Source organism: Rosa chinensis, chromosome 2, assembly GCF_002994745.2.
Source record: "Rosa chinensis cultivar Old Blush chromosome 2, RchiOBHm-V2, whole genome shotgun sequence".
Taxonomy (NCBI): domain Eukaryota; kingdom Viridiplantae; phylum Streptophyta; class Magnoliopsida; order Rosales; family Rosaceae; genus Rosa; species Rosa chinensis.
In genome coordinates this window covers 86771797-86798731 of record NC_037089.1, presented here as the reverse complement: position 1 = coordinate 86798731, position 26935 = coordinate 86771797, and the positions used below count along the sequence as shown (strand labels likewise).

Here is a 26935-nt window from a genome sequence, read left to right as displayed (position 1 = left end):
GACCCAAAGGGAAAAATAAAAAATCCTTTTACCACGCTGTTGAACACGTGTTAATAAACACGAGACTGTAAAGGATATGGGTCGGACTCGGGTCGGAATTCACACACTGCAAAAGCAATCGGGCATTACAGAAACTCCAGAATAAACCAACAACGAAGAATGCTCGCCCTCCACAGAGCGGTCCGGCGGTTCCACGCTACCGCCGATGCTCCGCCGCTCATCAGATTCGCCCTCCACGCGCCTAAATATGTAAACCTTTCAACCCATATCTATTCAATCTTGTAACTGGGTTTCAAGTTTTGAACTTTCAGGCTTCAAATTCCTGTTGGTGTTAATTTTTCTGAATGTGGGTTCGTTTCAATTCAGGTAGAGGTGGAGTTTGGCAATGGCAGTGTGTTCAACTTGTCAGCTGAGTTCTTAAGAGTTCACAGTCCAGCTGTTGACGCCAAGATTAGGTCCATTGCTGGTGAAAAGGTGACTTCTTTGATCATTTTTCCTTCTTTTATGATATCATTGTTGCTATCTTAACATTGAAAATAGGAGGGGAAAGTGAAAAAGAGAAGTAATTTGATAACTTTGTCGAAATTCTTATATTCCCAGTAGGGTAATAATTTGTTGTGGTTATCTTCAGATGGTTAGGTTTTCATAAGATTGCTGCTGTGAGATGTTTAAAGATCTTAGCTTGTTTTGAACTTGTGTGTCTGATTGATAGGTGATATCGGGGCGGCGTCTGGTGGGGATCATGTCTGCAGAACCTGTAGGAAACTATGGGGTGAGGTAGTTTTGAACTATGAATTGAATGATGATTGAGGTCATGAGTAGTTTGTATATACGAAAGAGTTTAGTTTTGTGACTGTGGACTGTGGACTGTGGAATGGATGTGTTTCAGGATTCTTTTCGATGACTTGCATAAGACTGGCATCTATTCGTGGGATTACTTGTATCATTTGGGGAGTAACAAGTTTAGCCTCATGAGAAGTTATATCAAGACTCTCAACAAGTATGGACTCCGCCGAGATCCGCCTAGAAGGAAATGATTTAGGCTCTCCTGCTTTACAATGAATCTACTTTCTCAGCCTTTTATCTATAGTTGAAGCAGCATTGGTGGAGAATGATGCAGCTTGTTTTAGTTTCGAAGTCATTGCTTAGAGCCTTAGAGCTAAAGAGTAGGGAGTAATTCAATATCAATGTCGGTTATGAACTATTATGTCACTGCATGTTCATGTTAACCAGTTGGGGTGCTATACAGAGTTCTTATTTGAGAAGCCAATGGAGTTTTATTTTAGGCTTTGCTTTAGTTGTTAGGTGTTAACACTCATATAATGCAGGTTTTCTCTCACTGTTTCTTTTATTAGAAGGGCTTTTTCTTCCTGCAGTTTTGTATTAGTGAGCCTATTTCAGTTCTTGAGTACCCTTTATAATTTTGATTACAAAATTAAAGATGTACAGAAGGTGAAGTAGCGATTAGGGAATATGAAATCAAAATACTAGTTTATTTTTGAAACTAATGATTTCGAGGAAAATATATCAGAAACAAAAGGAAAACCTTCAACTAGAGAAACATACTCTGGCTAAAGTTGCATATCATTCATCATTGGTTCAACAAATCCCTGATTTTGATGAAACTATCCTGAAACATGATTACAACATATCATAATCCCCTAATCAAATCCCCAAGTCAATTTTCCACACAGCAGCATACTCAAATCACTAAATCAATTGCCCACACAGCAGCATCGATGGTGTCTCGGCAGCGTACCATAGTCCTTGTGATCATATATTTTTGAACAAGTACTAATTCAAAATCTAAAATTTTATTTTGAGAGTTGAAATGCGCTTTGCCTTTGACACTAATGTTACCAACACAGGTGTAACACAAGACAACACACTCTACACGTAATATAGTGAAGATTTGAAATCCGAGTATAGAGTAGGGAGACAATACTGATATCAACATTGATATTTTGCTTGCCTTACAAACTACTATGCTACTGCAATGTACTTGTAAACAAGTTGACCGACGATGCATTGTCCTCATATGATTTTCGACTTTGCTTTAGTTGCTCAAAATAAATAACCCATTCATAATTTATGCCAAAAACCCTAGACAATGATAGTCAGGTGATGAAGGGGCGGTATGGTATCATCAATTGCATGTCTGAATGCTTTAATTTTACAAAGAGGTTCTCTGATCAACTAACAACTTTCAGTCATTCTCATTAACAAATTTGTGCTTCCTCTAAATCTACAATGAATTAACAGTGAATGCTCAAAATACAAAAAAATTATGGAACAACACGGCATTTGCTGGTCACTGCGATAGAATGCAGACTCCTTTTAATGAAGAACTGTAACAACTAAGAGGGCTTTTTCTTCCTTCCACTCTGCGTAAGTGAGACTCGTTTCAGGTCTTGAGTTCCCCTTTTAATTCCACTGTCACAGAAAAACCATTTGTGAAACTTATAGAAAAGAAGATATAACTGGAACAGACAAGGAAGTTTAAATATAGATATACCTTCTGTAGATGTAAAGATAAGTATAGTAAAGGAGGAGCAGCATCAAAGTCAGAACAGAAATAACAATGTAAGATATACTCATCCTCCTCTGCACATTTGACAAACAAGGGATACAATCAATAAGGACCTAGAGTATCAAGTCTTGAACACAGTAGGCGCACGATTCATTTTGTAATGGACCATGGTTTGCCTAAAATGCCTCCCTCAGAAGACCATCAATAAACACATGTCTAATGACTAATTTGCGTAATTTTTCTAAATAATTAAAAAAAGATGCTTTACAACAAAGCATACCATGCCCCTAACATGACTTCCATCAGTAAAGCATCGATCCACTAAAAACTATAATGTAAGCATGCAAATAAATATACAGAACACTCGATAACAGGTCATAGTGAAACTACACCTTCTTGCGTCCTTGAGAGAATGGTTTCTGGCGTCCAGTGCAAGTGAGGGCATCACAGAATTGGCGTAAAAAGAATTCTGGCATTAAACAAAAAAAAAATCAAGAAAAGTTCATAAGAAAAGATAAATAACTTGTTACAGCTTTTGTAATTATCATAGAGAAAGATATGAAGTACCATGTAAACGGTTTGCTGAAGGACCCTGATTGACTGGAAAACAACTATCCGCTAGACCCTGTGTATGATGGAGAATTCATGAATACAATGAATGCTGAAATCTAAATGCATAAGACCTCATTAAGATGCAACCTCACACAGATGTTTATTCCGTGCAGCAGCAGCAGGATTGCACTTGGTCTTGTGTGGGGCAGCACCCATTGCAACATCACAGTGCAACGCACCACAGACATCTGCTAAGCACCTACTATGACTCTGATTGAGCAAGAGATAACATGTGTTCATTAGCAATGGACCATTTAGGCTACAAAAGGGTTGCATTCTCAATGAGGAATTCAATTATAAACAAATAGTTTAATGCAATAAGCTAGGAAAGGAGCTTAAGTATACAGTGAGAAAGCATCGGCTGAAATTAAAGGAATTTTTTTTTAGACTTTCACAAATGATTTAATTCTGGGGATGAAGCAAACCTATGAAACAGCATTTTCATCACAAGATATTAAGGTGGAACACAAGGTCACAAAATCTGAGGTTGATGAACCTAACCTACATTCGTAAATCATGCATACCAAGTTCATGTATAACAGCATAGAGTCGTGCTCTCTTTCCCTTATATTCCCAAGCTAAGCTCCATTATGTAATGCAAGTTAGTTTAGTTGATACTTGATACCATGAAATAAGAATTAGTTATTGATACAAGACCTAGTCATCATTATCACCGCCAGGAGAGAAAAAAAACGGAGGAAAGGAACAAACATGAAAGCATAAGACCAGATGGAACCTACCACATTCAGCAAATTGTGATGCCTGTTGTCAAAATGCTTGTCAAGAAACTTCTCCTCGTAAAATCTCTTCTTACAGTATCCACACTGCCATTCATATATATCTATTCGGATTTTGTGCTGTTCCTGATCTCTGTACAGATCATTATCAGGGTGCAGCCTACACGTTCTCGGAATCTGATACCGCTCTTTCTCTACATAGGGCATTAAATACTGCAATCCCAAAACAGATATCAGTGAAAACGCTAGTTTAATGGCAGTAATCAGAAAAGGATATATGCATGATCTCCTTCGAATACCTCCTCAATTACTTTCCATGCTGCCTTACTCCTTTCTCTCGAACAATGTACCTCGGGCATATCCGATGCCTCCCCCTAAAAGTCCTATACATCCATTTGGAGTATCAGTTACAGAATTATAGATAAAGGTTTAGAATTTCAACATTTTATGACCCAACTCAAAAAAAAAAAAACAAAAAAAAAAACTATCTGAATGCATATAAATGTTCAACATTGTAAATTTCCTACCTTGTGGTTGCAAATTCCTCATAGTTCTGTAAGAGAAAAACAGAGAACGAGGGTCATATTGAATCACAGAAGCAACCAAGTTTGAAAACTATATGATCAACAAAGAACTAAAACGGTCATTGTGTTCTTAATAAGTTTTGATTGCATGGGTTTGTTCGGTGAATTCTAGTTCAACTAAACGACACAAAGCAAAAGTAGCTGATGAAGGTTACCTGATCTGTTGGCAGAGACAGAGGAGAAACAGTAGTAAATTGCAGAGATAGTGAGAAACAGAGGAACAGAAGAGAAACCCATTTGGGTTTACACCATTCCTTCTTCATCTTCTAAGTTCGCATCAACAAACTAAACTAAACTCCGTTCTACATCTCCACTAGCTCTGGACTCTTGTCTTTGTGTCAAAGAAGACCCAGGCTGCCGCCTACACGCCCCAACCGCCAATCAACACCTGCCACGTAGAGCACCAGGCATACTTCGGGTCACCCTTTGCTGGGGATTTGGGCCTCCCCTGGCCCAACTTTTTCAAACAACCACCCCGACCCGGAATCTCTTGGACTGGAATTGGCGTCGGAATTTTTGGTATTTTTGTTATAGCAGTTCGCATCGAAGTGATGACCGTCTAAAAGTAGCATATGAAAAAAGAGTCGTGGTTCATTACATATTCAATTTAATATTTATAATATTTTGAAGTCAGGATTCGTTAGACTGAAAATTGTTAATTTGTTAGTAATATAACTCATTCAACGAGATAATTTAATTGTTTTGATTTAGAAATTTTAATACTCGAAAATACTATAAACATCACTTCATTATAGTAAAAAGAGTATTAGCAATCTTTCTCTCTAAGTTTTTTTTTTTTTTAAGTGTTCCTTCTTTTGTTGCTATTAGAAAGTATCAAGCAAATTATTTCTCAAAAAAAAAGAAAGTATCAAGCAAATCGATCACTTTGATAACATGTTCATTTATTTCATATGTTTTAATTACCAAATAATCTCCACTCTGGTGGATTTTTTGCGGATATAATCTTTAAACGATAAGATAGAAATAAATTAATTCGTGAAATAAAATAACACTGTGATTTGAAATATAACTGTTTGAACCCAAAATAAGCATTTTGACCTGACAAGGCGTGTATTGGAGAAATTGAGCCAATGTCAGTGACTCAAGCTATATATTGTCGACAAGTTCGAAATATCTTATTAGGAGGCTAAATAAAGTCTACATGCAGAATTATGGAAGATTATGCAAGCTGCAAGGATGCAAATATTCATACTCCATTCAATTAAAGAATATGACATTTACGTGGGGAAGCATTCAACTACATTTTATGGTGGCTTAATTGGAAAACCTATCACACTTCCATTAGTGTTTAAGTGCTTACACCTAACAATTTCATTAGTGTTTAAGTGCTTAAACCTAACAATTCAGTTAGTGTTAAAGTGCTTAAACCTAACAATTCCATTAGTGCTTAAGTGCTTAACCCATCATGATTTGTTTAAAGCCAACCACTATGGCTTGGTAGCCTATATATAGAGGCTACGACGAAGTAACAAGACACAATTCATCAACTAATCTCTACGATTATCCAAGCCTCTCTAGAGCAACCCCTCTCTTTCTCTTACCAGTGACCACACTCCAGTCCCAGAATCCTCAGGAGTCAACTATCAGTGCCACCAAACCCTCTGTCAACGTGCTTCGGTCCTAGTCTCCTCAGGAGCCGACTATAGTACCGCGACCACAACGGTTACGGAACCAGCCAAGCAAGGGTAACGCCCTCGTAAACTAGCCAAGCTAAAGTCACGCTTTAGCAAGTTCTCCCCACTTCCCAGTGATTTTCACTCTGCTCGATTTACGACGTCGAGTATCGATTGTGTGATTTTGAAGAATCTTAGCAAACATCCTCACCACGAGGCACAAAGAATCCCGCGACGAGGTTGGTGCTCTCTTCGTTGACAATCGCTCAAAAGAAGTCAGGTCAAGGGACACCCCCGACAAACTCACTAGAACGGTGCTGGCACGCTCGAGCAGAAAAGAGATTGTTGACCAGCTGCAACAAAACTGGAGCCAAACAATAACTTGGGAAAGTTGGTGAACAAGATTGCTAGTATTTTAGCTTTTAGTAATTTACCAAAAACTCAATGCCAGTTCAACTACAATAGTGGATCTTCTTCCAGTAGCTATTCATGTCCTTTGTGTTCATGAAAAAGTACAAGTCCACTGTAACCAAAAAAGAGAAAATTAGTTTTAAACGTTAACCCAATTTTACAATGATTTATTAGGTCAAAACCCAATCACTTTTTCTTTTCAATCTACACCCAATCCACGTACATCATGAAACATTCCTTACTGAGTAGATTGTTCAATTAATACAATCTTCAGCCACTTTTGTGTTCCCATTATACCCTTTAATAGTTTGTAGAAGGTCATATGGAAAGAGTTAATCATATGGCTTAATTCGTGCATGCTTTGATTTCAATTTTTTTTTCCAAAACTTTTATATATAGCACCATGATTTCAAACTATAGAGATACTAGTTCATGTTCCGTAAGACTAGAAGAAAGAAGTAAGAAAAAATTTCAAATTATTGTTGCAAACTTGTGCATCACCTATACATTCGTGATCATATTCTCTTTCTAATTTTTGGCTTTCAAAAGTGTGGTACCTACTAATAAGGTATGTTCTTCATTAGATTTAGTTTTTTCAAATCTTTTCTTTTTTCATCATTCTGCCTTGTATCTTGTGGTAAAGTATCTTGTTCTAAGTTTGAACTTTTCATTTTGTATATTATCATATTAATTTGATGGTTGTTCATTCCCAATTGTTACCTAATAGATAGGTGTATGCATATAAGGATAAGTTAGAGATTCAACCTAAAAAATATGGTCAAATCGCAATGATATATAGAATACCTTTTTTTTTTTTTTTTTTTGAGAAATATATAGAATACCTAAGAAAGAGGTTGATGTGAAAAATGAATCATAGGTTGATATGAAAATTCCTATAATTGAGGTTAGTTAAACATACGCGTTTAATCTTTAGGTTGTAATTAGGAAAAAAAATTGTATTAGATAGGTTAAAAACTTAAGCCTCTACCTTTAAGTCAAGTTGCAAGTAAATGCATGGATGAAAAACATAAATCTAGAGTTGTGTTGCAAAACACAACAAATAAGAACAACTAATACTAATTTGTTTAGTTTTAGAACACAAAATCTACCTTTAAAATAGAAAGTTTAAATTGCCAAAAAGTAAATTCCAAATGAGAGCTTTTATTCATACCTCCAAAGTTGGCATTTGGACATCTCAACTTAATAGACCTCCAACTTACTTTTATAGACCAATTTGCTATCTAGACCTCTCTAACTTTCCCACAACGAATCAATAAAAACTTATTCTTTTACGTTATGTTCATACCTCCAAAATCAGTAGTCGAACCTCATTCAATTTTTGAAAATTTCACAATTCCTGTTTTACCCTTCATACAAGTAAGCTGCACACAAAAAATAATTAAATAAATAAAAAATCTCTAGCTGGTAGTCAATACAGTATTTTTCATTAAATCAATTGAATATAGAAGCACATTGGTATACTGCTATCTAAGATGTTTAGATATTACTCCCAATTCTCAAAATTTTTAATTGAACTGAGTTTTTGGATACAAAGTTTTCATCACTTAATTATGATTTACGTACAGTCGGTATAGATGCTCGTACTAAAAGTGGTCATGGTGTTCCAAAGCCGGTCCAACATAATGCTCCTTAGCTTGGAGAGAAACACATATTTACTAATTGCTTCGAGTTGGAAAAAAAGCACAAGCAGCAATATAATAGGCAATGCACAGCTTAGATTTTGTGAATTGCCTCATCGAAACATACTGTTTGTAAAGGTAAGAAGAGACTTTTTTTTCTTTTTTTTTGTCTATGAGTTGTGACCTATTGGTTATCGAGGATAACCGATATTGTGGATGTTACAGTTTCAGACCTCACCGACATCATGGGATGGGAGGGGTGGGGTGGGGTTAAAAAAAAATATTCCTCTTTTGTGTCGTTATTGGTAATTTGACATGAGTTAACAAAGTCAACTATAATTTAGAAAAAGAGAGAGGTACAAATACCAATTTTAGAGATATGAATAGAATCTCCCATTCTAAATTCATTTAAATCTATAAAACAATTGAATTTAAAAATGTGCAAAGAAAAACTCCATAATTCTAGCCATGATGATGAGTATAGGAAAATTGTTGGATTAATGGAACTAATAAAAAAAAAATCTACAATTAAGGTATTTAAAGAGAACGTTAATCTTACTACTTGCTAGTTGACTTATGTTTATCAGATTTAAATAGTGGCAATATGTGTAATTTTCAGAAGAAAAAAAACAAGAAAGACAATATTTTATCATAATTGACATAATTGGGTGTAGATTGAAAAAAAAAAATTGATGGGTTTTTTTCATTAAATTTTATAGGAATTAGGTCTATAATGAATTCCCCCGGAAGAAGGAAAGACGAACAAGTCCATTAACTGATGCTGATGGCTGATGCTGATGCTGAGAGAGAAAGTCCTGGGACCAGCTGATGCATGTCCTACTTGGGGTTAATGATTGGCAACGTGCCTATGGCACCATGTGCGGCCCAAGGATGGTCACTATCAATGAATACCCACAGAACCATATTATATGGAATTGTGGGTGTCAGTGTATAATCATTTAATTAATTTCTCCTTCAGGTATTTGGTTGAATGCAATAACATTCTGCCTGATCAATTGCATACAAAGCATCCAGAACTTTGTGATAGATTTGGTGGGCTCTTAGCAATGCATATAGATGATGTATGTTCGAGCATTGGCACCTATGTGGCTTTCGAAAACAGAAGAAGTACGTGCGAGAAGATAGAGCTCACTGGGGAACTAATATATATAACTGGGCATGGTGACATTTATGGAAGCGCGCGGATGGATCAGTGAGATGTATGGATACTCTTTTGGTGCAGCAGAGGTCATTTTCTTTGTTTAATCTCTTCTAACTATGTTCTTTTGTTTCCTGGTAACCATAGGATTGATCATAAATTCACAACGCCACCTTAATCATAGAGCTTCTTTTCTTGGTGCGCTTTTTTTTTTTTTTTTTAAAGCTTGGTGCTTTTTCTTTTTTAATTGGTATGGTTATCTGTTTTCTTAGGTTGGTCTTCGACTCTTCGGCACAAAATGATGATCTATCCAGGATATATTCCACAAGAGGGTGTTGTGCCTATTCTTCTTCACTATGGCTTGCCATTTAGCGTCGGAAATTGGTCCTTTAGTAAATTCGATCACCGTCAAGATGGTATTGTTTATGACTGTGGCCGTCGCTTTCCTGAACTGGCCTTCTTATCCAAAAGAGGTATGTGTTCCGAGTCCAATAGACAAATAAGTATTCTCTTTAGTATTGGAAACTCTCTTTGATTAAGGAGAAGCCTGCACGTTTCTTTCATGAACTGTGTTTGCATTAGTCAATCCCTGTGCTAATATGTCATCACAGGCACCCTTTAGTTTAGACAGGCACCCTTTAGTTTAGATAGCCCCTAGCTAATTAGTAGTATAGACTATGGAAAGTCCATTCTAGTATTTTTATGCACTACAAGTCATTTTATAATATACACGTGAATTGAGGCTGAACCATACATCCTGAGGTTTTGATCTAAGATATCTCAAAATCATGCACATAGAGGATTCCGTTCAACTGGGTAAAATATAACATTAATTAATTTTTTTTCCAGATTAGACTGATGGAACCAGATGCACATAAAAGGTCGGGTATTTTTTTGAATGTAGAGTGCATTAACACTTTGAATGAGGGACTTTTACTTCAACATGCAGCAAATCGTTGCCCTAAGCCAAGGTGCTTAAAATACATGGGCTTTATGGAAAGCAAAATTTTTGCTGAGCTGACTCAATCAAAACAGCTGACCTATTGAGGAGAAGGTACAGGCTGTACAGCATGCAGCAGGCTATGGATGAACCTGCGAAAGCCATATGCAAAAATTCGCACATTATTTTTTTAACATTGTAAATTTCCTACCTTGTGGTTGCAAATTCCTCAAAATTCTGTGAGAGAAAAACAGAGAAGCAACCAAGTCTGAAAACTATATGATCAATAAAGAACTAAAACAGGCTCTGGGGTCTCCGTTCTACATCTCCACTAGCTGTGGAGGTCTTGTGTCTCTGTGTCAAAGAAGACCACGCTGCCGCCTCCACCCCCCAGCAGCCAATCAACACATGCCACGTAGAGCACCCGAATTACTTCGGGTCAGCCTTTGCTTGGGATTTGGGTGTCCCCTGGCCCAACTTTTTCAAACAACCTCCCCGGCCCGGAATCTCTTTTATTTTCGTCATTACTATGTATGATTAGGCGCTACTATCTTCTTCTTTTTGAGAAGAAGATAAAAGAAGAAGATTAGGCAGCTACTAGATTAGAGGGGAATTAGGCTACTCTCTATATCTTCTTCTTTTTGAGAAGAAGATTAGGCAGCTACTAGATTAGAGGGGAATTAGGCTACTCTCTACTTTTTGTAAGTCATTTTATAATATACACGTGAATTGAGGCTGAACCATACATCCTGAGGTTTTGATCTAAGATATCTCAAAATCGTGCACATAGAGGATTCCGTTCAACTGGGTAAAATATAACATTAATTTTTCTGAGAAGAAGATTAGGCAGCTACTATCTTAGAGGGGAATTAGGCTGCTGTCTAGAAAAAGCATCTAAAAAAGGAGTCATGCTACATCACATGTTCAATTTTGAATATTCACAAAACTGAAATGTCACTGTTTCACTTTTCAAGTAGCGAATCAATAATACAAGTTTTACTTTTAATAAAAAATTTAATGATATTCTAAAGTATTGAAATTTTAAAACAGGAACCATTAGATTGAAATTGTTTTCTAGTATGACTCATCCAACGAGCTATTTCAACTGCTCTGGTTCTAAAATTTTAATACTCCAAAGTATTATAAATAACAATTTATTTCAATAAAAAGAGTGTTAGCAATCTTTCTCACTAAGAGTTTGCTCCTACTTTTTGTTACCAAATTCCAACGCTAATTTGGTATTTTTGTTTAATTTTCGTGTTTACTATGTACAATTAGAGGCTACTATCTTCGTGATGTGTATATGATGAGATGATGTTTGTCCAAAAGTAGCATCTAAAAACAGAGTCATGGTATACCACATGTTCAATTTTGAAATATTAAAATTTTAAAGTAAAAAATAGTTAGATTGAAAAATAACTCATTTAACGAGCTAATTTAACCATTATGGCTCTAAAGTTTCATTATTCCAAAGTATTATAAACAACTTCTCATTATAATAAAAAAAATGTTTCTCACTAATCTTTTGTTCTTACCTTATTTTTCTTTTATAAGTGTTCCTACTTTTTGTTACTGACTTACTATAAAAAAGTATCAACCAAATTAACCGCCTTGATAACAAGTTCATTTTATGTCAAGATGTTCATTTATTTCATGTCTTCCAATTACCAAATGATCTCCACTCTTATTGACTTCTAAACGATGAGATTTTCTACAAGTTGGGTCGTGAAATAAACTCTTTAACTTAGGAAGGTTGGTTAACAAGATCGCTAGTATTTTTCACTTTCTAGTAATTTACCAAAAACATAGAAACATGGTAGAAACAAAATGGCAGTTCAGCTGCAATAGTGGATCTTCTTCCAGCAACAACTCGTGTCCTTTGTGTTCATCAAGGAACAAGTCCATTAAACCATGCTACCAACTGGTACTACACTACTACCTAATTTAATCTCCCTTCAATATTATTATATTATCTTTTTTTTGGATATATTCAATATTATTATATTATCCCCCATTTGTAAAAATCCCAAAAACAATTCCATGTTCTCCCGACGTTGACAATTCCATTACACAACAAAAAAAGCTCTGATCTTGACTTCACAGCCATGAGATTGAGATCTCTGAGGCAACACCCTTTTCCATTCTGGGCTTGAAATTCATCTCTACAATGATGGGTGGCTTGTTATCATTGGTGCTTCTGGTGCTTCTGGGTTTGTGTGTTAATGGCGAGCCGGGTATGCCACCGGGTCGGAGGGTCCATACTCTGTTCTCCGTGGAGTGTCAGGACTACTTCGACTGGCAGACTGTGGGCCTGATGCACAGCTTCAGGAAGGCCCGGCAACCCGGCCCGATTACCCGACTGCTCAGCTGCACCGACGAGGAGAAGAAGAAGTACAGAGGGATGCATTTGGCTCCAACTTTTGAGGTGCCTTCTATGAGTAGGCACCCAAAGACTGGTGACTGGTTAGTCTTGCATTGCAATTCTGTTTGATTTTGGGTTTTGAATTCTGGGTCTGTGGTTTGATTGTTGCTTCATGTGTTGATGGGTTATTTTGTGAGTTCAATTGTGTAGTGTTATTGCAAAGAACTGAACTTTTGTGTTTGTGGGTTTGTAAAGTCGGAAACTTTTTAGCTGTGACATTGAAGATTAGTGTAGGTGGTGTAAGAAAGAAGATGTTGTATTACTATGAAGAATCAGATAGAGAATGAGTGTACAAAGTCGAGTGCTGTTCCTTGCTTTTTAAGTTGAGGTTACCAATGTTTAGAGCCTGATGTGGTTGCTGTGATTAACATGACGATGATTTTCTAGCGTGGTTGGTTTGTTACATTGGAGATTAGTGTAGCCATAATAAAGCAAATTTTAAGTTATTAAGTAGGTAAAGTGGTTTAAGAAGGTATTATGTTACTATGAGTAATCACGTACAGAAGAAATATTGTGGTGTAAGAAGTGATATTGTGTTGGTATCCGAGAGTGCTTTCGTTCAGCTATGGGTTAATTACACCGTAGATAGTTGTCATGAACTCTGTTTTTCCTTGATGCGGAAAAGGGAAAAAAGTAACTAAATGTTATTGCTTCACTTTGCAGGTATCCTGCCATTAACAAACCTGCTGGAGTTGTGCACTGGCTTAAGCATAGTAAAGAAGCTAAGAATGTTGATTGGGTTGTGATACTGGATGCAGACATGATCATACGGGGGCCGATTGTTCCTTGGGAACTTGGTGCCGAGAAAGGCTATGCTGTGGCAGCATATTATGGGTATTTACTTACTTTTTCCTTTCCTCTAAAACATACAACACTAAAGCTGAGCAACCAAGTTTCGACATAAAAGACAATTATGATTTATGTATGCCTTGGAAATTATCGATGTAGCCAATGCCTCGAGCATACTGAGCTTTTTCTTGGTCAATCACTCACATGAACTCTACAAATCCTTGTCAAAATTTATGAGTGGAGAGATTTCTTTTCTGGCAATTAAATTATGTTTTGTGAACCTTTTGTCCCAAGTCTTTTATAAGCTGTAAATATATTTTGCACTTCATATTATTCTTTCTGCCTGTAGGAATTGTGGCTATCAGTGTATATTCATTTAATTAATTTCTCCTTCAGGTATTTGATTGGATGCAATAATATTCTGGCTCAATTGCATACAAAGCACCCAGAATTTTGTGATAAAGTTGGTGGGCTTTTAGCAATGCATATAGATGATCTTCGAGCATTGGCACCTATGTGGCTTTCGAAAACAGAAGAAGTGCGAGAAGATAGAGCTCACTGGGGAACTAATATAACTGGTGACATTTATTCAAGCGGATGGATCAGTGAGATGTATGGATACTCTTTTGGTGCAGCAGAGGTAATTTACTTTGTTTAATCTCTTCTAAGCATTTTCTTTTGTTTCCTGATAACCATAGGATCTATCACAAATTCACAAGGCCACCTCACACTGATAATCATGGAGTTTCTTTTCTTGGTGCTTTTTTTTAATTGGTAATGTTATTTGTTTTTCTAGGTTGGTCTTCGGCACAAAATAAATGATAACTTGATGATCTATCCAGGATATATTCCACAAGAGGGTGTTGTGCCTATTCTTCTTCACTATGGCTTGCCATTTAGCGTGGGAAATTGGTCCTTTAGTAAATTAGATAACCATGAAGATGGTATTGTTTATGACTGCGGCCGTCTCTTTCCTGAACCTCCTTATCCAAAAGAGGTATGCGTTCTGAATCCAATAGACAAATAATTATTCACTTTATTATTGGAAACTCCGTTTCATTAAAGAGAAGCCTGCAGATTTCTTTAATGAGGTATGTTTGCATCCGTCAATCCCTGTGCTAAGATTTCATCATTGGCTCCCTTTAGATAGGCATAATTAGTAGTATGAAGAGTCCATTTTGATATTTGTATATGGTATACATGTGAATTGAGGCTGAACCAAACATCCTGAGGTTTTGATTTAAGAAATTTCAAAATCATGCACATAGAGAATCATGTTCAAGGTCTACATATTGGTATGTGGGTAAAATAGAACATTATTTCTTTTTTCCAGGTTAAACTGATGGAGCCAGATGCACATAAAAGGCGAGGTCTCTTTTTGAATCTAGAGTGCATTAACACTTTGAATGAGGGACTTTTACTTCAACATGCAGCAAATGGTTGCCCTAAGCCAAAGTGGTCAAAATACATGAGCTTTCTGAAAAGCAAAACTTTTGCTGAGCTGACTCGACCAAAACAGCTGACTGCTGCCACTTTAGGAATTGAGGAGAAGGTACAGGCTGTACAGCAGCAGGTTGTAGATGAACCTGTGAAGCCATATCCAAAAATCCACACTTTATTTTCCACAGAATGCACCCCTTACTTCGATTGGCAAACTGTTGGACTTGTCCACAGTTTTCACCTCAGTGGACAGCCTGGAAATATCACGCGATTACTCAGCTGTACTGATGAAGACCTGAAGCAATATACTGGCCATGATCTGGCCCCAACACATTATGTTCCTTCCATGAGCCGACATCCATTAACAGGCGATTGGTAATTCTATTCTTCTAATATCCTCTTTCCTTCTCCCAGGATGTGGGTTCAACAAATGATTTACTTGAAAATTCATCCTTTACCTTACTTGCCTGGCTACTTAGTGTTAGTTATCATTTGATCAATTTAGCTCTACCATCCGATTCTTTCCAAGACATTTTTTGAAGTATCTTCTGTTAAATGCTTTGAAACTGTTTGATGTCTGTCACATATTCAGCCAGGACTTTCTTGAAGTATCCCTTCCAGGAAAATCCCATGTATCTGATTTATTTATTTATTTTTATTTTGGGAGGGGGGCTTGGGGAGGATTCTTGATTAATCTATCAAAATATTTCTGGGGAGTTAACATAAATTGATAACTCCAATACGTATTCCAACCCATGACAGAGGTAAAGCTGATTATTTGTTCTTTCTATCAGGTATCCGGCAATTAACAAACCAGCTGCAGTCCTTCATTGGCTGAATCATGTAGATACTGACGCAGAGTACATAGTGATTCTTGATGCTGATATGATTATGAGAGGCCCAATTACACCATGGGAATTCAAAGCAGCACGTGGCCAACCAGTTTCAACTCCCTATGAGTAAGGCTGATGTTTCCTATTTCTAAGTCACATGTAATTCTGCGTTTGGATGCAGTTCTTTCTCTAATTTTGTGCATGTCTTTTTATGTGTTCTGGAGTGAACATTTCTAGATCATAATCAATACAAGGACTTATGTTCATAATCTCTGCATATGCTAGCTATCTTATTGGCTGTGACAATGTACTCGCAAAGCTTCATACGAGCCATCCGGAAGCCTGTGACAAGGTTGGGGGTGTAATCATCATGCATATAGATGATCTTCGTCAATTTGCTTTACTATGGTTGCATAAAACCGAGGAAGTCCGGGCAGACAGAGCTCATTATGCCACAAATATTACTGGAGATATATATTCATCTGGTTGGATAAGTGAGATGTATGGTTACTCATTTGGTGCGGCAGAGGTAAATTGTTTATACTCTATATAGAAGAATGTCTGTATTTTTCTTGCAACTCTGTGTGCCTTAGGTTCCCATTAGATCTGGCATAAGAGACCATGCTTTGTGGGTATGTATCAAAGAAAGAAGGGTTTCCTTGCTACTGATAGTGATTCTGTTCCATCTTCTTTTATGCAGTTGAAACTAAGGCATCGCATAAGCAGTGAGATACTGATATACCCAGGATATACTCCTTCACCCGGTATAAAATATAGAGTTTTCCACTACGGTTTGGAATACAAAGTTGGAAACTGGAGTTTTGACAAGGCAAATTGGAGGAATACTGACGTGGTCAATAGGTGCTGGGCTCAGTTTCCAGACCCACCAGACCCTTCAACACTTGACCAGACAGACAATAACATACTGCAGAGGGATCTTCTTAGCATAGAATGCATCAAGACACTAAATGAAGCATTACGGCTGCATCATGTGAGGCGGAAGTGTCCTGATCCTAATTCCCTGTCCAACTCAAACTCAGATGCAGCAGACGAAGTTGTCATATCGAGGAAATTTGGCAAGATGAATGTAACTTCTGTTCTAGAAGACAACCATGAGCAAAAGAATCAGTCTCGGGAACTTTCAGAACCTACCGAGACAGATGGGATGTTTAGTTCTGTCAGGTTCTGGGTTATTGCTTTCTGGGCATTCTGTGGCTTGGGCTTCTTGACAGTCGCATCAGTGTTGTTTTCTGGTCGGAAAGGGAAAGGCAAAAGAGGTAAAAGTTATAGAGTTAAGAGACGAAATTCGGGTTCAGGATTCATGGATATTAATGGACGTGATAGGCATTCACAAGTACCATTATGACATTATTTTTGTGAGGTAACTGGTCAGTAGCCAGTACTTATTTTAAAGCTAAGAGGAGACCAAGTTTGTCTTTACCATGAACGTTACTAGGCCAGACCAAGTTTCATTCCCAAAGGACAATCAGAATAGTTATTTTAACAATATTACAAAATGTTAAATAGGGTGTCATGGAGAGGAAGAGGAGGCTGTGTAGCCAGTCATTTCGATATCAATTTGTATTTGCTTTGTTTCATAATCAAGTTATATACATGCTTACAAGTTGCACTCTGGCTTCTGATGTGGTGTGGGAGGCTTTCTCCCCAACTTTCTAATTTGTGCTCTATATGATTCTTAAATATCCAACCCAAGAGTCTTGGGACCCTATTTTTCGATAAAAATGGGTTCTGCCGGGGATCCAAATTTGATCCAATCGGTGTCAAAAATGACTTGCTATAATACATGTTTTTTCAGAAATGCGTCATAAGTTTAATACAACTATCCCATGGCTTCCTTAGTAAATTAGTTAGCACATAATATTCAAATTTTCTCGATTCCTTCTGTGATTTTTTTTTTTTTTTGAGACTAAGATTCCTTTTGTGAATTTGTGACATGTAGTATTATAACTTACTTTTTTGATATCAAATAGGCAGTGCATGTGATCTGTTCTTCTAACAAAGACTTTTTCATCCGAAATGGAACACATCCAATTGACCAAAATCAAAATAATTGATAGGGAAAAAAGTATGTGTGGGTCCAATTAGAAACTTTACCAAACCATTCAAAACAAGTCTAGTATTTCAATTAGGTATTAAGGTTGGCAAATAGTAATGTTGTAACTGCTAGTTGTTCAAACCTTCACATCTCTCTACCCACACTGATCTCAATTGCATACTATACTCCAAAATTGTCATGGTAGATGTTGTAAAACAATCCAATACTTCAACTTAAGTAAAAACAAAATCTCACTTAACCCACCCACCACCTAATCAAAAGCCCCCCAAGATTCAATCTTTGCTTCCATTCCCAACAACTTGGGGAGCAAACTTGTGCTATAAAAAAGTACTAGGTAAGGACTAGAGTGAGAGAGTGCAGAACCTAAACTAGTTCAACTTCAAATTTCAAATTGTGCTAAATTTAGCCGTTGAAGGATTCCTTTGGCTTTTGGGACACGTGGGTCCTATAAGCAAACCCCACCTGTCCACTTTGATTTTTGCAGACTCCGAACTCTCGTCCTTCTCTCTCTCTCTCTCTCAGCTTTCTCTCTCTAAAATCCCCAAGGCCTGAGGGGCAGGCCTAAACTTTACCCTAAAACCACTTTTTCGTTTTGAATTTCAAATTCGAAATGTAAACGACCACATTGCATTGCAAGTCTAGTTTCATAATTTATTAGCAATTTAGGGTTTCCAAGTTTGGATCTTTTTCTCTCAATTAGGAAATTCAATTATGGGAGACTCTACCTGTCTCATGCAGCCCTTCTCTTACGCTTCAGGAATCCCCAATGAGTCAATCGAGGTTCGTAATTCCAAAAACCCTAATTTCAATTATGATTCCACGGGGCCTAAAGATCATTGCTTTTTAGGGTTTTAGTTACTGGGTTAGTTTGAATTTGGGGATTTCTCTTTTGGGTAACTGGGGTAACTTGAATTGCTTAAGTTTATGTCGAATTGGGGCTTAAAGATTATTGCTTTTCAGTTTTTTAGTTAGTGGGTAGTTTGAATTTGGGGATTTCTCTTTTGGGTCACTAGGGAAACTTGAATTGCTTAGAGGGGAACCCATTTTTTGTTGCATTGAGGCCTAAAATTGTATGCTTTGCAGTTTTTGAGTTAACTTTTGGGTTTTGGGATTGGTTTGTTTATGACTTGAGTGACTTGAATTGTTTACAGGGGAATCCAATTCATGCTCTTGGGCATTCGGTTTCATTTGGGAGGTTTATGACAGATTCATTAGCTTGGGAGAAATGGTCATCATTCTCTCACAATCGATATGTCGAAGAGGCTGAGAGGTATGCTCAACCCGGCTCAGTTGCACAGAAGAAGGCTTTCTTTGAGGCACATTACAAGAAGGTTGCTGCTCAGCGAGCTGCGGCCTTGCTTGAACAAGCAAATGCGGCTGCGAAATCCAACAATGCTGCTCCACCTAAACCCCAAGCCGAGGTCCCGGATCCCCCAAAGTACATGATCTGTGAGCAGGAGCTAAGGGAGAAGGTGAAGGAGCGAAATGGATTTCGTTCGAAAGTTGGAATGGACAAATTCGAAAGCATTGAAATGGTGAAAGTAGCTGAAGAGAATGCTGAAGACGCACAGAGAGAAGAAGAAGCTGTACTTGTGGATACCAGTGGGTATAACTCAAGCATTGAAATGGAGAACTGTGAAAGAGTGCATCCTATTACTGAATACCCAGTTTGGGAGGAGAACTCTGCAGTGGCTGAACTTTCAACCCCGATGCAAGATGCTGATACCGACAAGGTGGAAAATGTCATGGAGCTCGAACACAGTGGTACACTTCAGATGGAAAAGCCTCTGTTAAAGGTAACAAAAAACATTGGTTTCTGACCATGGTTTGCAACATTTTACCACAGAAATTTGCTGAAACTGAATTTTTGTTGTTGTTTCAGGAGAGTCGCAGCTCTAATCAAGAAGCTTCATTACCAGCAAAAAAGAAGAAAATTCTTTTTTCGTCAAAGTCATCATCAATGTATCACAAAGCACCTAAGCCCCCAACTTCTCCATCCAAACCCACAGCTTCTTGCTTTCCGAGAAGGGAAGGTAATGCCACTCCATTGCAAAAAGCACCCAAGGCCCCAACATCCCCATCCAAACCCACAGCTTCTTGTTTTCCGAGGAGGGAAAGTAATGCCACTCCATTACTCAAAGCACCCAAACCCCCAACATCTCCAGCCAAACCCACAGCTTCTTGTTTTCCAAGAAGGGAAGGTAATGCCACTCCATTACATAAAAAGCTGTCATCAGCTTCTGAGGAGAAGAAAAGATCTACACCAAAATCTCTTCAAAAGTCGGTCAGTTTTACACCCATCAGAGAGCTCTCTAGGTTTACTTCAACAGTCATGAGAAAGATTGAGAACTCAAGAGTTGGTACAAGTTCTTTCAAGACACCTAAAGATTGCCTAACTCTTCCAAAAACTCCAACCACGGTGATTCCCTTATGTCTTTGTGTATTTACAAGATGATCTCTGAAACTTTGAGATGTTGTCAAATAATGTGAAGCATGCTAAGAAATTTTATCTTTGGTGCTGCAGGTATCTAAGAATGAGGTGCACAAGCATCCTTCAATAACTCCTTGTTCAGAAAAGAGAAGGTAGTTGTCTAATATGTACGGAACAAACAGGCAATCTCTTCAATGTTGAAAAGATAAACTAACTATGATGATTCTGTTGTTTTGTGAATCACAGGGCAAAAACGCCAGGCTATCCGTCATCAGTCACTGGAGCCAAAATGTTTGGGCCCAAATGGCGCTCAATCCGTACAGAGTAAGTGTACTTTCTTTTGGATACATTTCCTGTCTGTATTCTCATAAAATTTTCCCATTTATATCCACTACATAGTTAAACCATTACTGATAATGAAATCAGATAGAAACCATTGCACATTTTACTAGTCATAATGCATTTTTGTACACAAAAGATGAAATTGCTGAGTTCTGCATGGATGTTGTTTTGAAACTGTATGTAGTTATAGCATAAATAGATCCAACTTAGTATTTAAGCCAACTCATTTATATTTCAAACATTCTGGAAGTAAGTTCACTTAATGGTTATATGGGTTCAACCTTTAGAGTGGAGTTAAGAGACTTTTAAGTTCTTATGATTTTTTGTCTCCCAATTTGGCCAGTTGCTCAAAAATTTTGAGTGCCTGCAGAAACAAAGCGCAATCCCCATTTTCATCTGCCTCTTTCAACTTAAGAACTGAAGAACGAGCTGCAAGTAGAAAGAAGGCAAGCCTTTGCTTTTGTTCTTTTCTAGATATATGTTCCCGAACTATAATCAAATCTATTATGTACGAGCTACTGTATATGTGTAAAGTACTTATGGATGTCAATACTTCATTGCTTTCAGAAGCTCGAAGAAAAGTTCAATGCTGATGAGGCACAACAAGTGCAGGTAAAAGGACTTAAATCATCACTAAACATCTTTAAATCCTTGTCATCTTTTGTTTGTTCACTACAACTTGTCGATACACTAATCTCCATCCTTTAAGCAGGAGAAAGCAGAAATAGAAATTCGAAAGTTCCGTCAAAGCCTTTGCTTCAAAGCCAGGCCACTGCCCAATTTTTATAAAGAAAGAAAAGCACCACCCAATGACGTAAAGAAGGTATGTTAGTTATTCATGCTACATTGTGGACTGTGACAACTATACTCTTCCAGTTCCATGTTTACCAAGTTCCAGGTCTCATTATAGATCAGTCATATATTAGAAATAACAACGTAGTAGAGAACAATACCAGAAAGCATCTTATCAAATGCTTTCTTCCTACAGGTTCCGGTGACTAATTCACAGACAGTAGGGAAAAAGCATAGTCCAAGAGGCGCAATCTCTGTACCTCCTAATGAGCCTTCAATCAAGAGTAGTGGCTCCAAGCATGCACAGATCCAAGGAAGGAATAAGGAAACCCCAACTTGTTCTCTCATTACACGAGCCTTAAAGACTGTTCATGAGAACACATCTCCAAATATTCAGTCCTCCTGAGCTTAAGCAACTTTAGAGATAGGGCTGATGGCACCTCATACTAAAATGGATTTGCCAGACCAAGGATGCATAATGATTTTGAGCATATTCTTGCTTGTGGTATGAAGTGTATTGTAGACATAAATTTTACGCTGTAAAATCTCTTAGTTTCCTGTACTAATAGTTTTTGTCAGTCTAGGACTTGTATTAGTTGTGGAAGCCAGCAATAATGTGGAAGCTTGCCATTTGGATATAGGATCTGGCATCTCCTCATTTGGCAAGAAAACTAGGAGGTATTACACACCACTCTTTGTCGACGAGCATTTATGTGTTTGAAATTGACTTTAAGGATTGCGAAAATGAGATTCTAAAATTTAAATTCATGTGTTCATATTAAACTGGCCGGGCTGCAACATTTCATATACTATGTATGGAGGATGACAAAGAACACAACTCGAGTTTTCTCCAACCTTATCTATCTTGCGATATGCAATTTCACATGCATTCTCCATTATATATCAACCATATCCCTGTATTAGCCTCTAAGAATCATTCAAGTCTTAACCCTCTTTTATATCTTTTATAATAGTCAAGGGTCTCTAGATAAGCCCAGGAGAACCAGGAAAGAAAAAAGACTACTACATCAATGCAGTCACAAACTCACAACTCCGGCACAATATTAAGTTATGAGCAGTTTGATCAGATGAGCAAAGTTCTGTAAAATCAATTGGGAGTTCATAAAAGTAGTCGTACAAACTAATTAGTAATCGACCACTTTGTTGGTGAACCAAGCAAGCAAAGGTTCATACATTCCCCGGAGGTGCTGGGTAATGATGATCAGGAGATTTGCCAATAGGCCAGGTTCTTTCCTCACTGGTACTGCTGTTGGGGGGTATCTGCTGTGCTTTCTTGGCAGGATACAGCAGGAAATGTTGACACATGAATAGAAGGTCGAAGAATATCGAGACCTGAAAACATACGAGGCAAATGTACCATCAATTTGATGATAACCAATTCAATTTCAGAGAAGAAAAGGTAGAACAAAATTTGAGAAAATGATTATAGAAACAAAATGTCTATACCAAAGAGAGAAGTGTCTTCCCTATATTTCCGTAGAAGTTCACCCAAGAATCTGAAGAAGGGCCACAAAACTATATTATTAACAAATTTAAAATGAAGGATATGAATATTGTATGATGAAGTTGCTATCATTTAGCCAAGGAATAGATGACGATTGGTGGATGAACATACGTTGATCTATAGACTGCACAGCCATTTGTGCATAACTTGTGAGGCCTCCGGTAAAGTCAAGTAAAATATTGCCAATGCTGAACCCATCTGTGCTCTTCCGCATGAAGTTCATGATTGCCTATATATGATATCATTTTGATCGAAACGGTCATTATCAATTCTAATGCATTAGTCCCCATAATATGAGCAGTTAGAGAGTTCCAAGTCAATACTGACCTGGGGAATGTATTTGATGACTGTCATACATACTTGAATTAGGCTGCAATATTTCACATGCAATGAAGGAAAGCCATCAATGATTAGCAAGCGAAAATGAAGGGTTGATCACAATGTATTAAACACAAAGTTAAGGATCGATCAAGTATATTGTTCAAAAATATTATATAATGTATCTTAATTACTTGAAAACGGAAATGAGCCAAAGCCAAGAATGGTTTGACAAAGCTATGAAAAAGCAAACCGCCCCACCTAGCCACACAGCAACAACGATTCCAATGGAAATTTTCGACAGCTTCTGATTTCCACGCTGCATGTATATGTCAAATTATATGAAACACTAATCATAAACTTGGAAAATAATAATCAGATGGATCAAAACTAAAGTAGAGAATTACTTCATAGACTGCAATTTGAATCAGGGTCAGCGCGGTCAATAAAACAGCATGAGTAGAGAATGCAACATCATTCGCTGCCACAGGTATCATCTGCATATATACATAACACATTGAAAAAATGTCGATCAGCTATCTAGCTTGATAATAAACTATAGTCCCCCCTTTCATTTTCAACTCATCAGATCCTAAATCAATTGGCAATAGGTGAAGAGATCTAAAATTAATGTCAGCATGCAATTGATCCTTATATTTTATGATGTGAGACTCTACAATCTCCAACATTATACCTTGTTAACAAAGAACACGACCTGACTTAGGAATGAAAAAGATCATATAACATTATGTATTTGGGAAAAAAAAATTCTAAATTTATATAGCTAGAATATGGGGCTGCAAAACATACCTGTTTGGAGCCATACTTGTGGAAGTACTGCTTCTGAACTGCAGAGCTAAAGTAGAGAGTCGCATTGTAGATCAGATATGAAGAATGCTTTGTCAAATTCAGTACCACGAAATCGAAGTTCAACCCCACAACACTAATACCACCAAACAGAACAAAAAAAATTGCGTTAAAATTAAAACTAGTAGCAAGCTATAACCAAAAGTTATTTTGTATATCCGATACACCATTTTGAAATAAACAAGCTACCTTTTCCTCCGGAAATTCGAAATGACTTGAGGGTAGAAGCTGATGGACCAAGACACGAAAGCTATCCATCCCAGAACTTCGTATGTCACTTCCATCGGAGTTGAATTCCACGACGTCATATCTCTGATTCTCTGATCAGTCTGTGAAATATACACCTTCTTGGAGGAGAGGTGAGTGCTTTTCTTCTAGCTCTCACTATATATTATATAAGCTTTCGTATAACCGATCCTTTTCCTCTCACTATATATTATATAAGCTTTGGTGTAACTGACCCTTTTCCGGTTGTGGTTTATGAATCATTCAAATAATGTTGCAAGTGATTGTTGGTCTTCTCTGACATGTTTTGGCCTCTACTGTAACTGCATCTTTTTGAAGTAAATAATTAAAAGGTAGCATTTTTGCAACTCCCCGGAAAAATCTAGCTAAGCACTTCGCATTAGAGATTGAGTTGCAGGGTTTAAGGGTATGTTTTGTGAATGAAATAAGGGCGATTTCCTAGAGCAGGTTCATTCACTTCCTCATAAATACTGGCCTATCTTCTTGTGCTGTATGACTAGGCTATTCCCAAACACCATGATCTGGAGGGTACGAATTGAGGTCATTTCCAATTCCATATTCATTCAGTTAAATACTTTGCATATTTGTCATTTCATTCATTTTGGTGAACCATTGGCGTGTGGATAATCCGATCCCATGAGGTAGATTGGGCGATCCCACGTATGCCTTGGTCATCAAATCAACAAATTTCTGTCACCAGATTTCAGATGAGAGAGTTAATATGTGACTTATGAAATTGTCATTTGGGTGAGACCATAAGTTGGTGCTTGGTAGCGGTAATTGTGGGATTCGGAAGTGATCGTTATTAGCAATTAGCATTACCAATTATGAATCCAGAATTCTTGCAAAGAGTATTTTCGGACTCTTTCCTCTACTCCATTTTGTTAAGAAATTAAAAAGAAAATTTTGTTGTGATCTTATTCTTGGAAAATGATTAAGTGAGAAGGCTAGATCATGTCACATGACACATATAACTCACCAGACACAAGAAACACAACATTTTATTTCTTTGTTTTCGTTGGACGCAATACAATCGATTATTTCATAATCTTAAAATTAAAGTTAGATTCCAATTTTCTAAACGGGGTATATGATAAGTTGGACGAGCCATGTAACAAGAACGTTACATCGAACTACTTTCCAAATTTTTAGCTAACTCTCTCATCTCAAAGTTTGAGACTCTCAGTAGTTAGGCGTTGTCCAAAGAAGCTGGTTTAGTGTGCTGTTTGGAATGTATACCATCATTATCCTCAACTTTATCCATCCCACTCAATAGGTTATAGCAAGATATATACATATCATGACATTGCCCTCAGGATTGGCTCAATGAGGTGGATGCTGTCTTGCGACCTAAGAGATACACGAAATCCACAAGCTGAAGAAAGAGTCTAAACTCGTCCAGGCGTCCAGTAATCCTGGATTCACACAATGGTGGATGAATTGGTATCACTTTCCTGTTCGGATTTAGCCTCTTCCTTTTTCTCCACTACTTGCTGAATGCCTTCTTGGTACCCATGGATAAAACTTCTAAGAGCATCCCTATATGCAGAAGCTCTTGTCATGTAGATCCTTTGCAGAGCAGGCTTTAACGTCTACATTCCTCCTCCAGCAGCCACAGCTGTTAATTTTTAAACATATACCTCGTTAACAAGATGAAATCAGAAAATCCAATAAGTTTTTAACTTTGCAGCACATAACCTCGAAATATGATTTCTAATAAAAATTTTACAGATACAGGCAATAGACATTAAAGCAAGTCCATGTACAAAAAGTTCCAGCCAGATAGAACTGGATTGCAACATAAGCACCCTCCTTTATGTGATCATTCTTGCCATATCTGTTGCTCATACTAGTTTACTTCATCCTCCAGTCTCTAACCTAACTCTCATACAATCAGGGTAAGGCAACATAAATAGAAATGATTTGAAGTCGTTTGGATATACAATTCACACCGACTGCTCTAAGCATCAATAGTACCTTTCTAATCTATAGTGCTCAAGTACTTGGAAGCAGAATTGGCACAACTAATATTTGACAGGTTAGATTCATTAAGAAGAAGCGCTGAATGATTATATTTGTGTTAGAGAGAATTTTAAGAACAGTACATGAACTTAAAGCCACTCCGAATTAAGGTGGCCAACGTTTATATAACCCACAATAAGTACATGAATTTTTAATCCCGACCCAATTTTCATACATGCCGTCACTAACACCATTAACATCTATGCCACGTGGCATATTAATAAGGCATAGGTGTTAACGGTGTTAGTGACGGCATGTATGAAAACTGGGTCGGGATTAAAAGTTCATGTACTTATTTTGGGTTATATAAACGTTGGCCACCTTAATTCGGAGTGGCATTCAGTTCATGTATTGTTCTTAAAAATTTCCCTTTGTGTTAACATGAGTCACTATATGGCGCCATGACAATCATTTGACTCAAATCAATAACAGAGAAGGCCAATAAGATATCTTAGGCATCAATAGTCCTATCTATGCAGGCATGATATAAAACAAGTAGATCAGAGAAAACTAAACCAAGTAGAACATAGGTGTTAACAAATTAGATGATACCTTATCAATTGAAGTCAATGAGTGACAATGAC

General features: G+C 37.3%; 5 protein-coding genes and 1 long non-coding RNA gene across 9 annotated transcripts; 4 read left to right on the top strand and 2 right to left on the bottom strand.

The window, feature by feature from the left end:
• Nucleotides 1-104: 104 nt before the first annotated feature.
• On the top strand, nucleotides 105-1351 carry LOC112190783. Its single transcript, XM_024330263.2, has 4 exons — nucleotides 105-249; nucleotides 367-474; nucleotides 713-777; nucleotides 890-1351. Exons 1-4 carry the CDS (start codon nucleotides 160-162, stop codon nucleotides 1035-1037), a joined length of 411 nt encoding a protein of 136 aa, XP_024186031.1. The 5' UTR covers nucleotides 105-159; the 3' UTR covers nucleotides 1038-1351.
• A 771-nt stretch (nucleotides 1352-2122) lies between these two features.
• Nucleotides 2123-4964, bottom strand: LOC112190782. Of its 3 annotated transcripts, none has more exons than XM_024330260.2 (9): nucleotides 4619-4964; nucleotides 4407-4432; nucleotides 4179-4254; nucleotides 3883-4092; nucleotides 3230-3352; nucleotides 3098-3155; nucleotides 2923-2999; nucleotides 2516-2601; nucleotides 2123-2433 (listed from the first exon to the last, which is right to left on the bottom strand). In XM_024330260.2, exons 1-9 carry the CDS (start codon nucleotides 4724-4726, stop codon nucleotides 2358-2360), a joined length of 840 nt encoding a protein of 279 aa, XP_024186028.1. In that variant the 5' UTR covers nucleotides 4727-4964; the 3' UTR covers nucleotides 2123-2357. The 3 variants fall into 3 exon arrangements, with proteins under 3 accessions (XP_024186028.1, XP_024186027.1, XP_024186030.1); XM_024330259.2 differs by having other exon boundaries at nucleotides 2516-2604; nucleotides 4619-4960; XM_024330262.2 differs by having other exon boundaries at nucleotides 2516-2604; nucleotides 4179-4262; nucleotides 4619-4734.
• Nucleotides 4965-8850: 3886 nt separating this feature from the next.
• LOC121051701 lies at nucleotides 8851-11219 on the top strand. Its single transcript, XR_005806525.1, has 3 exons — nucleotides 8851-9396; nucleotides 9580-9780; nucleotides 10157-11219. It is a non-coding gene; the product is annotated as an uncharacterized LOC121051701 (long non-coding RNA).
• A 1035-nt stretch (nucleotides 11220-12254) lies between these two features.
• Nucleotides 12255-17371, top strand: LOC112187870 (peptidyl serine alpha-galactosyltransferase). The gene is made up of 8 exons (XM_024326826.2): nucleotides 12255-12710; nucleotides 13333-13503; nucleotides 13855-14098; nucleotides 14255-14455; nucleotides 14792-15273; nucleotides 15693-15857; nucleotides 16017-16260; nucleotides 16432-17371. The coding sequence occupies exons 1-8, from the start codon at nucleotides 12415-12417 to the stop codon at nucleotides 17095-17097; spliced, it is 2469 nt and encodes an 822-aa protein (XP_024182594.1). The 5' UTR covers nucleotides 12255-12414; the 3' UTR covers nucleotides 17098-17371.
• Nucleotides 17372-18285: 914 nt separating this feature from the next.
• On the top strand, nucleotides 18286-22137 carry LOC112189950 (protein WVD2-like 7). Of its 2 annotated transcripts, none has more exons than XM_024329350.2 (9): nucleotides 18286-18588; nucleotides 18960-19604; nucleotides 19691-20227; nucleotides 20333-20391; nucleotides 20486-20563; nucleotides 20952-21027; nucleotides 21149-21193; nucleotides 21294-21404; nucleotides 21570-22137. In XM_024329350.2, exons 1-9 carry the CDS (start codon nucleotides 18520-18522, stop codon nucleotides 21777-21779), a joined length of 1830 nt encoding a protein of 609 aa, XP_024185118.1. In that variant the 5' UTR covers nucleotides 18286-18519; the 3' UTR covers nucleotides 21780-22137. The 2 variants fall into 2 exon arrangements, with proteins under 2 accessions (XP_024185118.1, XP_024185117.1); XM_024329349.2 differs by having other exon boundaries at nucleotides 20925-21027.
• A 256-nt stretch (nucleotides 22138-22393) lies between these two features.
• LOC112189951 (cystinosin homolog) lies at nucleotides 22394-24784 on the bottom strand. The gene is made up of 8 exons (XM_024329351.2): nucleotides 24273-24784; nucleotides 24027-24159; nucleotides 23624-23713; nucleotides 23411-23535; nucleotides 23226-23268; nucleotides 23010-23127; nucleotides 22841-22890; nucleotides 22394-22726 (listed from the first exon to the last, which is right to left on the bottom strand). The coding sequence occupies exons 1-8, from the start codon at nucleotides 24389-24391 to the stop codon at nucleotides 22562-22564; spliced, it is 843 nt and encodes a 280-aa protein (XP_024185119.1). The 5' UTR covers nucleotides 24392-24784; the 3' UTR covers nucleotides 22394-22561.
• Nucleotides 24785-26935: the final 2151 nt, after the last annotated feature.